This window comes from Silurus meridionalis, chromosome 2 (assembly GCF_014805685.1).
Source record: "Silurus meridionalis isolate SWU-2019-XX chromosome 2, ASM1480568v1, whole genome shotgun sequence".
Taxonomy (NCBI): Eukaryota; Metazoa; Chordata; class Actinopteri; order Siluriformes; family Siluridae; genus Silurus; species Silurus meridionalis.
The window spans coordinates 11,940,077-11,958,926 of record NC_060885.1 but is presented as its reverse complement, the minus strand read 5'-3'; the positions used below and the strand labels follow the sequence as shown (position 1 = coordinate 11,958,926).

Sequence of the window (18,850 nt, the reverse complement as noted above, 5' to 3'; positions counted from 1 at the left end):
GAATATATGAACAGACATACACTCTGTAGCAGAGAACATTTAACATTCAAACTACAAATACAAATAACAGGCTATGTACACGAATGTAGACACTGTAGACACAATGTAGTGTGGCAACAAAACAACATATTTTATTGTGAGATTATTATTAATCATATGAGAAGTGTTATTCAGCATTAAGACATTTCAGAAATGAAATGGTTGGTTGGGATATGAGATGAATAGAGCAATGTAACTTTAACAATGGGAATAGCTCAGTGGTTAAGATGCTGGACCCTAAATTGGAAGGACATGAGTTCAAAGCCCTTAACTTTTAATTGTTGGTCTGAAAACTATTGTGAAAGTTTTATAAACCAGCTTTCCACCCCCTTTATCTTTAGGTTCATAACTCAAATTACAGGTGTCCAAACAGTCTCCATATATATGAGAAATTAATCCTTTTAACCTAAATATTTCAAATTAGTCTTATATTTGATATAGACCATTTCGACGATGTAAACAATAAGCACGTTGTGATGATACTGCGCATGTGTGGTCCTAAAGCATTTTCGTTGGCGCCATTTTGAAACCACGAACCTTTTAGAACACAATCACTAACACGTGATTTTACAATTTAGCTAAAACAGAAAAGCTAATATACATACAACTTTACGTGCAGTACCGTATACAGATGTGTATTTTCTGGTTGAGACCGAAAGCGAGAAAAGCGTCATGCCTGCAGTATTATATTTAGTCTGGATGACTACAATGACTTCCATAGCGGAAATTTTAGGAGATCTTTGGAAACATTGGAGAACTGGAGATAATACCGCAAGAACAGTGATTGGAACCGTATGTGCGATAGTTGTGTGTGCGTGTGTGTGAGAGAGAGATAAACCGAGTGTTGTGATCTTCAGAGCTCCCTGTCGGTGTCCGAACTGCAGTGGTGAGAAACCGATCATCGGCAGAACAAAGCAAAGAACCCACGTAACAAAATCAATTGTTTATTCCATCATAACTTAATGAATACATAATTATTTCAGGTTAGGTTAGATTAGGTAAAGTGTGTAGTTATGTTGCCGTGATCCTTATTGGGCTGGAACAGTGTGTGTTTGAATGCTCCACCTGAGCCCTGTGTGCGGTCACGGTTGAACAAGAAGGAGCAATTCAGTGCCTTTTTTTTTTTAAACAAATTCTTATACATTCCTTTAAAAAAGTAGATATCCTCGAGTTGCTAGTCAGTATCTAGTCTTCACTGCTAAGTTAGTCTCAGGGCTGAGAGAGCATGAACAACATGGTCCTAATTTTCATTTCCACAACCAGGTTTTGAATGTGCTCGTCATCTAACAGTTACATGAATAAACAGGCGTTGAAATGGTCTATACATATTTTCAGATAGACTTTAAGAACACAATTTGACCAAAGAAGAATGCACCCGAATCATTCTCATGGCAAGAAACTTGGAAAGCACTTCACTCACTCACTCACACACACACACACACACTCACACACACACACGGCAAACTCAAAGACTGGACGTGTTGCGGACCAACCGAAAAGTACACGTCCACAAACATCTACTGATGTACTGCACAACGTTGTGCTAGCAATCACGTGTCTTTGTTTACAGACTTTTAGGATACTTTTTATCACCATTTTGAATTCATCAGCTAAAACTTCAGCGCGTGGGTCGTGTCAAAGTTATTGCTTGTAATTGCAAAACTGTATGAATATTTTTTGGTTAAACTGCCATCATTATTAAGACTTTTTATTTGATTAGCTGAATAAGAAATACAAGGTGCCTACTGCCAAATATTAAAGTTTTTTGGGGCCAAATATGTAACATTCTTCCTGCGCAGTATAATTGTTTTTGAAACTTCTGCCTGTTTGAATACATTCCGTGTTTTCCCACAGTTCTCAATTTCAATTAAACCCTGCAAAAAGAAACTAAATACTGTATTCAAGGAAAGTAAAGAGTATAAAGCAATGCAGATACCTGGGTGTCTAAACGATGTGTTATTAAAACTAAATAAATAAAGAGGAAACGTTCTCTAACCAGCCTCCTGTTTTACACCGTAACACTTCACTAAAATGAGCTAACAGAGACCTCTCCATTCACAGCTCTCATTCTCGTTTAAACCTCCGAGCTACCTAGGTAGCTAGCAATCTAATAAGACGTCATTGGAACTAGAACAGATATTAGCTATAATGTGACTGAAATGGCATTTGACTATCGCCAGTCCTGAAATACACATTCAATGTAAAGATACATTGCATAACGTTAAAACTGTTTACAAACACAAATGCAACCTTACTGCTAGGCAACTCTCCGGGGTTTGACAGTCTGTAGTGTAGCATCAACAACAGTCCGGGCGGCCCGAGTGGTTTCTCAACAAAAGGTTCCGCGAGACCTTCCTTAACTCGCAATACATAATACAGTTATTGTTTTATCATTGGTTGAATGTGATTTTTTTTATTTATATAAAATTTTTCCCATGCTCACTCACAAAATTACAATGATTACATTGACGTTTTCGACTGACCTCTGAATGTGCATTTTATCTAACATCCAATATGATAGAAAGAGTGCTTTACTGTATATAGCAGTAAAACTAAAACCTATTGCAGACAAGTTATTTGTACAATAATATTTTGAATGCAAAAAGGCTGTTTCTGCTTTTCACTGACTGAACATGTAATTAAAATAAAGCCAAACATCACTTGATTCAAGATAACATTTATAAGCATAACTGTTTTAGAGTTAATGTGGTTTATAATCAATGTGTTCACTTATAGCAAACTAGTTACATAACCATAAAAACTCTACAAACCTATGGTTATGCAATGCATGGATTTATATGACTAATAATACAAACTTACAGTAAAAATTGTAGAATTTGTGTCCCTGTGTCCATGAATATTTTTGAGCCCGATTACTTAAACAAAACAACACTATAAGTGTTGAGATGATAAAGAAAAACCTAAATGTTTTATTCAACCATAATTACTGAAGATAACAAGCCATGCAAAAAGGCAAAGTTCATCACAGTCACTCATTAACTGGTGTGAGTCAGGTAAGGGGTGACTTAAATGTTGCAGAAATAGTCAAATAGGCATTTTATAGATATAAATACAAAGATAATTAAAAGAGTAGAAAAGCTAAATGAAAACTTACTTTTAATTAAGCAGAGAACTGTGGTTGTGTTGTGATATGTGCTATCCCTGAGCACCTAAGTGTCCTGGACGGTGGTTGATACATGTATAATCTGATAAACCTTGAACCATGCTGCCTTTCCAACAAGGCTGTTCTAACTGACGGTCAGATTCTGATGTTAGTCTGTATGAGTTTATTATTAACTGGGGAGGACCATGTTAAAGAACATATAGTCCCCTCTGAAAGTATTTAAAACCCAAATGTCTTCAGTGTATAGCAAAAAACAAAGAAGTGACCTTGTGGTTCCAGTACTTAATGCTAACCATGCACATTATAAGTGACGTAGTGGTAGATCAGTAGGTTAAGATGTTAGCCTTCTGATCGGAAGGTCGTGAATTCAAATCCATGCACCACCAAGTTGTCACTGCCGATCCCTTGAGAAAGGCCCTTAACCGACAACTGCTCATTTGCATAAAAATGATTATTTGTCAGTTGCTCTGAAATAGGGTGTTGGCCAAATGTAATAACCATTTTGAACCTTCATAACTTTAATACCCGATTTTGTGGTGTGCAGATAACTAGAAGGAGAATGGAATTGGGGTATTGACATTGGGGTATTGGCTCAACACATGTAAACAAGGTGAACAAAAGACTTGGTCTGATCTGACTGTGAATACCTTGTTATAATTTAATGCCTTTGTAGGAGAGCAGAAGGTTCAGGGGAAGGAATACTACTCAGGACAGGACCAGTTCCGAACAAATCTGTTTATTAATGTGTTCAGTGCTCTATTCACACTTTATCATGCACACACACAACTCGCAGGCACACACTTCGTCGCGCCTTTCTCTCACTTCTCTTTATGTGCTCCTTCTGCTCACTGCAAGAGAGAGAACATTCATAAGTCAAAATCTCCCTCAGGTGTGTCACTCCTATGCTTTTCTGCTCCTGGCCTCACCCTTCATTCACAAACCGGCGCTTGGCCACGCCCCTGCTGCCACAGCCTTGTTAATTAATTTGCATAATAATTTCTCTCATCACCTATCCGCTGCAAATCTTCTTCTTCTTCTTCTTCTTCTTCTTCTATTAGCTGGTTAGTACACGCCACTACATCTGCCTCTTTCCAACTACCTGCATGTCTTTGCTCACCACATCCATAAACATGCACAGTTGACCCCAGGTACTTAAACTTATCCACCTTCACCACCTTTTCTCCCGGCAACTGCACCACTCCACTGCCCTCCCTCTCGTTCATACACGTAAACTCTGTCTTACTCCTATTGACTTTCATTCCATTTCTCACCACCTCTCCAGGCTCTTCAAAACCTGCTAAATACTCTCACCACAAATCACAATATCATCCGCAAACATCATAGTCCATGGAGACTCTTCTTTAACCCCGTCCATCAACCTGTCCATCACCACTGCAAACAGGAAAGGGCTTAGAGCCGATCCTTGATGCAGTCCAACCTCCACCTTGAACCAGTCTGTCATTCCTACTGCACCCTTCACTGCTTCACATACTTCTCTGCCACACCTGACTTCCTCATACAATACCACAACTCCTCTCTCGGCACCCTGTCTTACGCATTCTCTACATCAACAAACACACAAGCCAACTCCTTCCAACCTTCTCTATACTTCATTAACATTCTCAAAGCAAATATTGCATCTGTAGTGCTCGTCCTCCATATGAAATTATACTGTTGCTCACAGATGGTCACCTCTTCTCTCAGCCTGGCTTCCACTACTCATTCCCTTTACTTCATGGTGTGACTGATCAACTTTATTCCCCTGTAGTTACTGCAGGTCTGCACATCTCCGTTATTCCTAAAAATTGGTACCAGCACACTCCTTCTCCATTCTTTAGGCATCCTCTCTCCTTTCAACAAAAATCTCTCAACACCTCTCAACAAAATTTTGTTGAACAATCTTGTTAAAAACTCCACCGCCAGCTCTCCTAAACATCTCCATGCTTCTACTGGTTTGTCATCTAGTCCAACAGACTTTCCACTCTTCATACTCTTGAATGCTGCTCTCAATTCCTCCTTACTAATCCTATCCACTTCCTGCTTTACCATCTCCACATCATCCAACCTTCTCTCTCTCATTTTCCTCAATTATCAGCTGCTCAAAATACTCCCTTCACCTTCTCAGCACATTCTCCTCACTAGTCAACACATCTCCATCTGCATTCTTTATTGTTCTAACTTGCAGCACATCCTTCTCAGCTCGGTCCCTCTGCCTGGCCAATCAGTACAAATCCTTTTCTCCTTCCTTAGTGTCCAACTTCTCACAGCTCCTCATATACCTTTTCCTTGGTTTTCACCACATCCCTTTTTGCCTGCTGCCGCATCTCCTTGTACTCCTGCCTACTCTTCTCATCACTCTGTTGATCCCAATTCTGTTTTGCCAACCTCTTTCTCCTTATGCTTTCCTGCATTTACTCATTCCACCTTTGTCCATCTTTGTCCAGCTTTCTCTTTCCAGATGTCACACCAAGTAGCTTCCTAGCTGTCTCCCTTATCACTTCTTCAGTAGTTGTCCAATCATTCAGCACTTCTTCACCACCACCGAGCCCCTGTCTGACCTCTTTGCTGAACCTTACACTACAATCTTCCCACTTCAGTTTCCACCATCTTATTCCTCTTTCAGTCCACACTCTGCTCCTCTTATTCTTTACCTTCAAAGCCACCCTACAGACCACAATCCGATACTGTCTAGCTACACCATTCCCTGCCAACACCTTACAGTTTCCAGTGTCCTTCAGGTTGCATCTCCTGCATAGAATAGAATAGTCCACCTGTGTGCACCTTTCTCCACTGTTATACATTACTCTATGTTCTTCATTCTTCGTATAATAAGTATTTACCACTGCTATTTCCATCCTTTTAGCAAAATCTACCATCATCTGCCCTTCCACATTCCTCTCTTTAAGACCATATCTACCCATCACCTCCTCATTATCTCTGTTCCCTTCCCCAACATGCCCATTAAAGTCTGCCTCAATCACTAATCTTTCTTTCCTAGATATGCTTTCCACCACTTCATCTAACTCACTCCAGAATTTTTCTTTCTCCTCCATCTCACAACCCACCTGTGGAGCATAGGCACTGAAGACATTTATCATCACCCCTTCAACTTCCAGATTCACATTCGTCACCCTATCAGAAACTCTCTTCATCTTCACTACACTTTTACTTTACTCTTCCTTAAGGATCACCCCTACACCATTTCTCTTTCCATCCACACCATGAAAGAACAGTTTAACCCCCCCCTCCAATGTTCCTGGCCTGACTCCCTTTCCACTTGGTCTCCTGAACACACACAAAACACAAAACAAACAAAAAACATCTAATAGTACAGTGAAGATACGTGTGAGGTACTTATTTATAACTTCATTTCAAAGGACACGGAAAGAAAGAATAAACAATACAATACAGCAAAAAAAGCAACTTTTCGCATCGTTACAACCAATCTGTTACAGCATGCACAATGTGCTCTTATCATTTCAATAATCTATTCACTGCTGTTATTTCCCCTAAATCACAGTAGAGCTACAGTACCACAGTATCTACTAGCTTCAGAATACCACTACACAATCAGTAACTGATTAAATGCAATCATCGTTAATTTATATATGACACAAAAACACAATGGGATGTAAGACAAATTACTGCTCCCATAATGTTTAATGGTTCTGTTAAATTATGTTAAAATAATAAACATGTATATCCAAGCCTTTTGACAGAGTGCATCTTAAGTATGAATGCAACTTCAGTGTCACATTTGCACTTTAGCATGTACTCTTAGTACTCTTCCATGTAGGTATTTCACATTTACAGTACAGTAATGCACTAGCAGTTATTTATAGAAAGAACTACTGAATGCTTTAACTTTATCTCATGAAAAGGTGAGATAAGGACAACATAGCCTACATAGTGGGGGAGGGAGCTCCCACGGCACCGCTATGATGACTACGTGCAGTTTCTTCGACATCCTTCTCTCTTGAAGAACTCAGTATTGTTCCAAGCCCACATGCTGGAAGCTCTCTGTTTGGAAATATCTTGCACGTAGACATTCAAACAACCCCACACAGCTAAAGCGGGGAGACCTCTGCATTTTTTGGGGGGCCAACCTAACATCCAATAAAAGAGATGAGACGATTTCGGTCATGCAGTCAACCATGACCTTGCTTTGTTCAGGTCAAAGCTTGCAGATTACACACCATCCTAAAGGCAAAGGCCATTTCCAAGCCTGGCAGCTGCTCCAAACCTCACGCTTCAGCAAAAAACAACACACACAATATACTGTGACTCATCTCAGGTAGACACTCAAGACCTGTAACACCTGAATTTATATGTAAAGAGGTGGTTAAAATTATCCATGCTTATCACAACATCAGGAAAAGACCACAGACCTTGAATGTGAATAGAGGGCCTTGATAAAGTGATTATGATTCTTACATAAAATGTAAGTGTTCTTGGTGTAGATATAGAACGTGGGGGAGGTGGTAGCTTAGTGGTTAAAACACTGGATCGGAAGGCCATGAGTTCAGATCCCAGCCACACCAATCTGCCACTACCAATCTGTCACTATTAACATAGCTGCTCAGTTGTATGAATGACATAAATGTCATTTGAGATAAAAGTTGCTCTGGATAAAGGAGTCTGCCAAATGTCATTAAATGTAGAACCCAGTATAACACCTCAATATGTTCAGCTGCAGGACATTTAAAAAAAGTGAAGGTATTTTACACATTTTTTTTACTTAATTCAGCACAATACAACAGTGGACTACTTAGCTGTCTTTAGTTTAGATATTATTAGCTTCACTGAATAAAACAAAGAACTAGTAACATTTACAATTTACATTTACAGCATAGTACTACAGAAAAACATGTTGGCAAAAGATATACTTTTATTATCTACTGGACCTTCTTGGATTTTTTTATAAGTATGTTGGTGAGCTATCTACAAAATTATAGATAAGAATCACATATTTTTTCTTCTGTTTTGTGCCAATTACATATTCACATTTGTATGCTGTGTTTTGTTTAATGGCCTGTTAGTATTGTTGTAAGAGTCCATTATAAGTTGTTGCAGGTAGACTCCCCCTGCTAGGTTGCCTCCCACCCACAATAAAAAAAGGTTTCCCACAATATAATAATAATATACTTACAACGACAGCATTTACAACATCTACAAAAAAAGGAACGAATCAATCAAAGAAAGTTTCACATTTGCCTTGGCAGTTTCTGCTTGAGCACAGTAATGTTTCTTGAAATCCTTCCTGTGGGATGATTCATCACATTTGTAATCATTGGCATAACAGTGGTGTCATTTGCAAAATTAATAATTGAGGTAGACTCATGGCTAAATGTGTAGTCATAGGTAAATAGATTACAGTATGGAAGTGAGCATAAAAACCTCTCCAGTATATTCACCAATCTGGACTAACTGCAGCCCGGTTGTGAAGAAAATTATAGCATTTTGTTACAGAAAGCACCAAGAGCGGAGAATATTATTGTTATGGCCAAAAAGCTCTGCAGGGCCCAAAGTAAATTAAGCTTGAATTAGGTTCCAGGTAATTAAGTCTGAATGTCAAACTGAAGTCAATAAATAATTAATGCGGGTCCAGCAGGGATGCAGTCTTTGATATATCAGAGGACTACTTTTTCAAAACATTTACTATGATCAGGGTAAATGCTCCTGGGTGGTAGTCATTGTGGCATGTCACTGCAGATTTTTGAGATATACTCATATAATATATTATAGAATCTGTAGCTTTATAGTTTTTAGAATAGCCCTTAGTTTGGTTTAGTTGTAGCTCTTCTTGTATGAGAAAACTAGACTTACCATTCATCATAAATCCATGATGCATTGCCCTGAGTTGATGTTGATCTATAGGCCGGTCTTTAATAGCAAATGTTTAAACCAGCTCAAGATTGACAACATATCATCAAAGATCAAGACAAAATAGCAGTTTGCAACTAACATTAAAATGCCTTGAACCAACAAAAAAATATATAAGGTTTACATCAACACAATTGACTCTTAGAGCAAGATTATTTATAAAATTATTTTAATTTACATTTTTTATGTACCGTCTTTTAAATAATATATTTGTTAATGACTGATAGATCATCCTCCAAAAATGCATATCTGTATAAATGAGAAGTAATTACAAAACATTCTTCTTGGCTTCACACACTAGGAAATTGCAGATATGTGGTACAATGCACGCATTTGAATTTTTTGCATTCCCTGGGGAACTATGAAATGCGACAAAAACATGAACGGCATTCACGATAAAACATTTGAACTGTTGAGTGTGATAAGCTGTCTCTGCCTGATTAGATTGTCTGTGCTGATGTTCTACTGTGAACTTTAAAGTCGCCTCTGCTATTTAGTGTTCAAATAATAACGATTTAGGAGCAACACTGCCCCCTAAATCATTACAGCTTCTAATATTGTTCAGGAAGGTTTAAGATATTTTGGAGGCGGATAGAGTACACAGGAATACTCTGTATGTAAGTGTGTGTGTGTGTGTGTGTGTGTGTGTGTGTGTGTGTGTGTGTGTATTTTATATATATATAAATATATAAAACAGAGAGAATTGTTTATTATTATTATTATTATTATTATTATTATTATTATTTTTTTTTTTTTAAGTGCAACTGGAAGCTTTTTTCACCAAAACAAATTATTTGTCAATGCAAACATACTTATAAAGCTCTTTCTGATTTAAAATCTGATTAAGAAAATCTAAAATTCTTTCAAGGCACAATAGTAAGTCAAATTAAGTAATCTGTATTTATAATAAAAAAAACATTTACAAAACTTTAGCTGGTTCTCTTCCTGTCTTGAGTAACCAAAAAGAATATAATTTTTATAACAAATGTTATATTAAATGCACATTAACTGTACATAATACAGTTGCAATAGCCACAAACTTCAAAACAGAAATTATGATTTTGGAGAGATACATATCTGTCCTTACCATGACCCTGTGCCCTCCATGACCCTGATGCTATAAGAGCTTGCATGTGCAGCCATGACTTCCACTGTACGTGACACCCTGCAGTGGCCTTGCATACCTTACCCAAAAGATAAATATCAGACTCAGACCAATCCAGGTGCTTGTTTTATATCTACAATACTTCTCATCTGTCTCTGACATGTAACCAAGGATGTACATGACCACCACATGCATGAATTCACATAGGGAAATATCTCTTTATCTCGTGAATGAATGTAAAATGTCTGTGAGGCTTTCCCAGGTTTTACCTAATTGATACAAGCAAATAAAAAACAATACAATAGCTTGCAACCATATGAGTTAATAAGCATCTGATGCAGATAAAAAAATACAAAAACATATACCAATATACAATATACAGTGGCTGATAATGGTGACTTTGGTAATTTTTTTAGAACATGACATGATATATCAAATAAAATTTTGTTTACAGTATTATTCATATGAATCACAATAACTAGTTTAGTAGTGAAATAAATAGAATTACTGGAAATGGAAGTATAGACTCACCTCTGTGACCTGAGAGTTAAAAGTTATACTTATTCTTTTTTTAACATATGTACAATAGTTTCTTAATCCAGAAAGCTCTTTAGTAAGCTATGTAGTATTACACAAAACTCATATATAACTTCCCTACTCAAGAATAAAAAAACATCTATAAACATATATCTGGTAAAGCTTCAAATGCAATCAAAATAGAAGTAAGAATGTCAGAGGAAAATTTTATTAGTCTGCACCATTAAAAAAATAGTAAAAAAAGAAAAACATGTAAAGCTAGCATAAAACAAAGCACAATTTCGATATGCTAATAATACTCAGCTCTAGATCTAGTAAACCCAAAATTTATTTTGTTTATTTACCTCAGAGTATTATTAATTTTATATATATATATATATATATATATATATATATATATATATATATATATATATATATATATATATATATATATTTAAAGTAGGATTTATATATAGGAAGAATGCAGGGAAAATGGTTTTTTTGATCTATGACAGTGACAAATTTACAGTGAGGAAAATAAGTATTTGAACACCCTGCTATTTTGCAAGTTCTCCCACTTAGAAATCATGGAGGGATCTGAAATTGTCATCGTAGGTGCATGTCCATTGTGAGAGACATAATCTGAAAAAAAAAAAAATCCAGAAATCACAATATATAATTTTTTAACTATTTATTTGTATGATACAGCTGCAAATAAGTATTTGAACACCTGTCTATCAGCTAGAATTCTGACCCTCAAAGACCTGTTAGTCTGCCTTTAAAATGTCCACCTCCACTACATTTATTATCCTAAATTAGATGCACCTGTTTGAGGTCGTTAGCTGCATAAAGAAACCTGTCCACCCCATACAATCAGTAAGAATCCAACTACTAACATGGCCAAGACCAAAGAGCTGTCCAAAGACACTAGAGACAAATTTGTATACCTTCACAAGGCTGTAAAGGGCTACGGGGAAATTACCAAGCAGCTTGGTGAAAAAAGGTCCACAGTTGGAGCAATCATTAGAAAATGGAAGAAGCTAAACATGACTGTCAATCTCCCTTGGACTGGGGCTCCATGCAAGATCTCACCTCGTGGGGTCTCAATGATCCTAAGGAAGGTGAGAAATCAGCCCAGAACTACACGGGAGGAGCTGGTCAATGACCTGAAAGGAGCTGGGACCACCGTTTCGAAGGTTACTGTTGGTAATACACTAAGACGTCATGGTTTGAAATTATGCATGGCATGGAAGGTTCCCCTGCTTAAACCAGCACATGTCCAGGCACGTCTTAAGTTTGCCAATGACCATTTGGATGATCCAGAGGAGTCATGGGAGAAAGTCATGTGGTCAGATGAGACCAAAATAGAACTTTTGGGTCATGATTCCACTAAACGTGTTTGGAGGAAGAAGAATGATGAGTACCATCCCAAGAACACCATCCCTACTGTGAAGCATGGGGGTGGTAGCATCATGCTTTGGGGGTGTTTTTCTGCACATGGGACAGGGCACTGCACTGTATTAAGGAGAGGATGACCGGGGCCATGTATTGCGAGATTTTGGGGAACAACCTCCTTCCCTCAGTTAGAGCATTGAAGATGGGTCGAGGCTGGGTCTTCCAACATGACAATGACCCGAAGCACACAGCCAGGATAACCAAGGAGTGTCTCTGTAAGAAGCATATCAGCATATAAGTGGCCTAGCCAGCCTCCAGACCTAAACCCAATAGAGAATCTTTGGAGGGAGCTCAAACTCCGTGTTTCTCAGTGACAGGCCAGAAACCTGAAGGAGGAGTGGGCCAAAATCCCTCCTGCAGTGTGTGCAAACCTGGTGAAAAACTACAGGAAACGTTTGACCTCTGTAATTGCAAACAAAGGCTACTGTACCAAATATTAACATTGACTTTCTCAGGTGTTCAAATATTAATTTGCAGCTGTATCATACAAATAAATAGTTAAAAAAATCATACATTGTGATTTCTGGATTTTTTTTTTTTAGATTATGTCTCTCACAGTGGACATGCACCTACAATGACAATTTCAGACCCCTCCATGATTTCTAAGTGGGAGAACTTGCAAAATAGCAGGGTGTTCAAATACTTATTTTCCTCACTGTATATGTAGGGGAAAACAGTCAAGTGCACATTTATCCACACGTGTTGTCCTCACATCCATTTGAGCTTAGATTTTGATGTTAAAAGTTGAAAATAATGTTATAATACGGTTCTCACCTCCAAAATGTATTGTCACATAACATCATCATCTTCTTTCGGCTTCTCCCATTAGGGGTCGCCACAGCGGATCATCCGTCTCCATACCCCCTGTCCTCTACATCTGCCTCTTTCACACCAACTACCTGTATTGTCACATAACATAGAAGTCATAAATAGGAACTAGACACCTGGTCCCACCAGGACCCGGGATGCAAATCAGTGTGGCGCGGGACAAGATATGATGGGTGAATGCGGGGAAATCATTTGTGGGACTCATGCAAAATGGTTTTAAAAGTAGGGCTGCAATAACTAATCTATAAAATAAAAAATAATCGATAATCAAATTCTTTGTGAATGAATACCATTATTGATTAGTTGGGCTGCTCAAGGTAAGGAGGTTAGCGGCACTAGATAACGGCAAGTTAACACAGTCGATTCTGAAAATAGTGAACATTACAGAGTCAACCAGCAGCAAGAAAAAGTGTACATCCCAAGTCATTCAAGGCATGAAGCCATTTTATATTAAGCGCAACAAAGAAAACTGTACCTGGAAGTTATGCAAAGCTGAGTTTGTGTGGCATAGAAGTGCCGCAGGAATGCACAAGCACGCAAAAAATAAAAAGAAAAGAAAACACACTGGTGTCATGGATGAAGGCGGAACATCAGCACGGTGAACAAAAATCTATATAATACTCATCATGTGAATATGGTATAATTTACTAAATTGCTATTGTGTAATCTGTTTGTAACTTTGGAAAAGTCGCACTGGATCTCTTCTGGCATGGTTCACAAGCATCAGGTTGTGCAATCAGCTCGCTCGCAACATAGTGATGGATTTAATTAAATCGGTGCGAACAAACACTAAATCTATAAGCAGCAAATAACAGCAGCAATAAACGATTACATTTTAGTCACTGTTGTGGTCCAACAGACTTTCCACTCTTCATCCTCTTAATCGCTGCTCTCCCTTCTCTTCTACTAATCCTATCCACGTTCTGCTTCACCATCTCCACACCATTCAATCTTCTCTATCATTTTCTTTATTCATCAGCTGCTCAAAATAATCCCTTTATTTTCCCGACACACTCTCCCCACTAGTCAACACATTACCATCTGCATCCTTTATTGCTCTAACCTGTAGCACATCCAAATGCTTTTCTTCTTTCATAATGTCCAACTTCTCATACAGCTCCTCATATGCCTTTTACTTTGCTTTATTCACATCCCTCTTTACCTGCTGTCGCATCTCCTTGTACTCCTGCCTACTTTTCTCGAATCTCTTCCGATCAAAATTCTGTTTTGCCAAACTCTTTCTCCTTATGCTTTTCTGCACTTCCTCATTCCACCACCACGTCTCTTTCTCTTCCTTTCTTTTTTCAGTACCTTCCAGCTGTCTACCTTATCACTTCTGCAGTAGTTGTCCAATCATGCAGAACTTCTTCACCACCAAAGAGACCCTACAGACCACCATCTGAAGCTGTCTAGCTACACTGTCCCCTGCCAACACCTTACAGTCTCCAATCTCTTTCAGGTTGCATCACCTGCATAAAATGTAGTCCACCTGTGTGCATCTTCCTCCAGTCTTATACTCTATGCTCTTTATTACAAAATACAGAAAATATGTATTTATCACTGCTATTTCCATTCTTTTTGCAAAATCTATCATCTATCCATCTGCCCTTCCACATTCCTCTTCTTCTACTTACCCATCACATCCTCATCACCTCTGTTTCCTTCACCAACATAGCCATTAAAATCTGCCCCAATCACCAATTGTTCATTCCTAGGTACAACCTTCACCACTTCATCCGCTTCACGTTCATCAGCTTATCAGAAACTCTCTTCACCTCCACTACACTCCTACAGTACTTTTCCTTTAGGATCACCCCTACACCATTTCTCTTTCCATCCATACCATAAAAGAACAGTTTAAAGCCACCTCCAATGATTCTGGCCTTACTTTCTATTCACTTTCTTTTCCTTTCGCTGCTTTCTCTGTAGACGTCTTCCCCATTTCTTTCTCCTCCTTGGCCATAGTAGCCCAAATTCCACCGGTACCCTGTTGGCTAACAATGCAAGTGGCGGTCTTTGGTAACCTGGGCTTCGACCGATCCGATATGGATTTTAGTTTTGTGAGCCGCATATATGATTTGGCACATGTTTTATGCTGGATGCCCATCCTAATGCAACCCTACTTATTTAACTGGACTTGGTACTGGCACTCAGAGTGCACTGGCAGTGTAGTCTCAACATATTATAACAATCCCCTTATGATGGAAATAGTTTACATTTTTTAGTTAATATTTATAACTTGATTCATGTGCTTTATTAAACACATAACAGCATTCGAATTTTAGTCACATTAAAATTTCAGGCAAATAAATAAATTACTTTAATACGTTTAAATATTGACCAGCAGATGGCGCCAGCATAACTGTCAAAGGAACATAGAAACGGTGCACACAGCAAGCCAACCTCATGTAACTGCGTGAATCCACGATTTCTCGCTCAGTTTTATTAAAATTATAATATGTACATAAAGTGGAAAAAGCATTTTAACATGGTAAAATGTTCTTTACAACAACCTATGCACTGTTTATATATCTCATTAATTACACATTTTTTAGATCTTAGAAACCAACAGAGTCCACTATGTCTATCTTGAAATATAATCTTTAAAATATAGTTATTATTGCATCATTGTATAAAACAGTGATAAACAATTCAATTCTCGGACAGATTTGGAATATTCCATACGTCACATGTTCAAAATGATGCTGCATCATCAACAGCATTCGTTTTTTGCAATGATTTCCTTTATTTACTATTAAATGATCAGGTCGCTTTGAATGTTTTCAAGGTGACAATTTATTATAGGCCATTAACATAGAAGCAATTTAACCACATTTCATGCATTTTATATTTTTGTATTAAAAACTCGCCAATTTTCTTCTTAGATTTAATTATGAAGAGTAAAGTTTTAATGGTGCAAAAGCTGGATGGCACAGCAATCACTGAACAGCCCATCAGCTGTTCCTAATATTTCTGAAAGCTTTAATGCAACCATATAATGCAGTCTAAAAATAATTAATTTTAGTTGTATAATTTTATATATAAATAACCGTATATTTATTTCTACACCAGTCCATACTTTGTGTCTATATTTGATGACCCCATGTGTTAATGCTGGCAGACACCAAAACACTGATTTTGTAGATTCCGTGTGCCCTGTGGTCATGTCATTGCATGCATATTGATTTTTTAAAGCATTAGTCATGACAAGGTTATGTCTTTGTTCCTCAAAAGTAAACTATGTTTAGACTGTGATTACACTAAACACTAGGTTCAGAAAAAAAAATCTATGACTCAAATATGTGGATGGATGCAACACATACAGTGTGAAATCATGTCTAGTCAAGATATAAACAATATTACACAGCAAAGTGACTAATTAAAACATAATTTTTTGGTTTAACTAATTGTTGTACACAGAGTAATTGCAGTTCTTGATCCTTTAGACTGTGTCATGCTACGTCATGTCCCAGGCTATCTATAACACCAGCTCACAGTCTAAAGCATTTGGAACTTTTCATACAGGCTTTTGCATGGCAGTTATCCAAATTAGAAAAACGTGTTTAGATTTATTGGCTAACAAAAGAGAGACGAAAGCTATGGGCTTTAAATAATTTTCCTTTCAGGAGTTGAAGACTCCAGAAAGGAAACTCATTCTTCATCCGAAAGGAGCTTCCGTTTACAGGATTTGGACTAGGGAGAATAGAAAAAATGAATTGTTCAGGCTAAAATAAAGGGCCTTAGCATTGCAGACACAACACACTCCTGACCTTGCTCTAGGGTGTGTTGCTGATCTTGAAGGATGACAAGAACAAATGATGTTAGTATCAAAGGCACACATATACACAGAGATTATTTCCCTTCTACAACATCAAATAAGAAAGAACTTATAATGTATAATGTAAGGACGTTAAGACAATTTCATGCAAAGAATCTGCAAAGCCCTCTACCTGTAAGACTTTCTCTTACAAAAAAAACAACAAAAAAAACAAAAAAAAAACTTTTGGCCTACGGCTGACAGTTACACAACACAAACAAATACTAAATAACTCACAGTAACCAAAAAATAATCAGCAAATACTTTAAAAAACACTTATCTTACTGAAAGTGAGTGGCATTAATATGAATTAATATCAGCAGTTACAGCCAAGGTCAGTTGTTGTTATGTAAGGGTTAATCAGCACTTTCTGACAATTTAGGACTGACCATTCATCAGTGCTGTGTACAAGACTTAAAAAGTGCTGTGTTATTCAGAAGTGCACACTTGCTTGTGTACTGTTTCATGCAGAGGCCAGAGTAGCCTGTTTCCTGATGCATGCCAGTGGTCAGCCTTCTGCCTACACACCCTCTGCTATTTCAGTCTCTCTCACTCTCCTTCTGCCCCCTTCTGCATCTGGCCAAATATAGAAAGTGAAGAGAAATAAACCAAGAAAGAGAAAAAGGGGAAGATTTTAAGCTTAAAATACTATCAAGGTATCTTTATAGTAGTTTTTAGGTATTTATATAGTAATTGGTAGTTGCTGGATTCTAAGGAAATGTAAATTGTGCATGTACATTTGCAAGAGTTAAAGTGTTAAAGTGGTCGGATTTGGCATAAAATATCTTTTATGTAGTGTTTTTAGGTAATGCAAGGACACTTCAATAACACATCGGCATTCTTGTGTGTGCTAGGATGGTAGTAGGTAGAACCAGATTGGCCTGCTGTGCTTCTGGCTGCTTTTGATGGACACTACACAAATGGTAGGACACAGTTTTTAAACATGACATGATCTAATCAGTGAAAGCAGTCATACATACAATACATACATACATACATACATACAATACATACAATAAATACATACAACTTTTATACTATATGGTTAATAATAGTAATAATAATGAACATATAACATATAGACATATTTATACACATACAGACAAGCTACTCTGTATGGAATCCAAGCTCTAGAATTCCAATCCCAACAATATTTTTCGCTTCATCTTTCTCATCTCCTTTAAAGTCCACAGACAGACTGGCCACTCTGGCTCCAGCATGACAGATAAGTGGACACAGCTGGACAGTCGGGACTAGTGGATGCACACTGTCTGATGATTTACTCACAGCTCAGTGACAGGCTGAGGAGCAAGGGCCTGTCAACTTGCCGCTCTCTCAGAAAGAAACTCAAACCACATGGAAGTATGGGAGATCCCCTTTCATCTGCCACATTTGAGGAACATACAAACCCACCAGGTGGATTGTTTTCCTCTACAAATGCGAAGGGATTTCTATAATACTTGTTGTGTTTTCAATTTCACACTAATAAAGCACAATAATACTGGGGTATTGAATAGAGAGTGCTATCACTCATTACTAATGACCTGTAAAGATCATTTATAATTGCAGGACATATATTTGCCTCACAAATGTTTCAGCAAATGATACTTGAGATGAATTAAACACATGGGATATATCGATATATCCAGCCAAAGTGTTGCCATGTGACAGAAAGAATGTTGCTGTATTAGGTAATACATTTCAGATATACTCATATTAAACCATGCAAACATACTGATATGAAAACAGCACGGTTAGTTTAACATTATCACAGTGGTGCTGAATTCTTGAATCTAATTGATCAGATGATAAGAGTAGTGCTGTAAAGCAAATCACAGGTTAAGGCACTTATTTTTGAATGATTATAAAAACATGTAGGTATTTAATTAAAATAAAAAAAAGGTGTTATCTGTGACACATCAAATATTTCTGTAGGGAAATGTTTATTTAACATGTATAGAAAATGTCTACATAGTAAGATTCCCCTTCACTAACTTCAAGAGAGAGAGTGAAAATTCCTGGTGAGGAAATACATGTTTTATGATGCAGGAGACCAAGTGGAAAGGGAGTAAGGACAGGA

General features: G+C 37.5%; 1 protein-coding gene and 1 long non-coding RNA gene across 4 annotated transcripts in view; one reads left to right on the top strand and one right to left on the bottom strand.

Moving 5' to 3' along the window:
- Window positions 1–3,277, bottom strand: part of LOC124375984 (regulator of microtubule dynamics protein 2) — a 33,170-nt gene extending 29,893 nt beyond the window's left edge. Inside the window, exon 1 of one of the 3 annotated variants that reach the window (XM_046834836.1) lies at window positions 3,155–3,277. Coding sequence is in view for 1 of the 3 variants with exons in the window: in XM_046834828.1 (XP_046690784.1) it covers window positions 2,860–2,894 (35 nt within the window). In the remaining 2 variants the exon portion in view is untranslated. Of the gene's footprint in view, window positions 1–2,294; window positions 2,380–2,859; window positions 2,986–3,154 lie in introns of those variants that run through there. The other 2 variants (XM_046834828.1, XM_046834845.1) reach the window with 2 other exon arrangements.
- Window positions 9–18,270, top strand: LOC124376003. The gene is made up of 3 exons (XR_006923756.1): window positions 9–966; window positions 17,625–17,693; window positions 17,957–18,270. It is a non-coding gene; the product is annotated as an uncharacterized LOC124376003 (long non-coding RNA).
- Window positions 18,271–18,850: the final 580 nt, after the last annotated feature.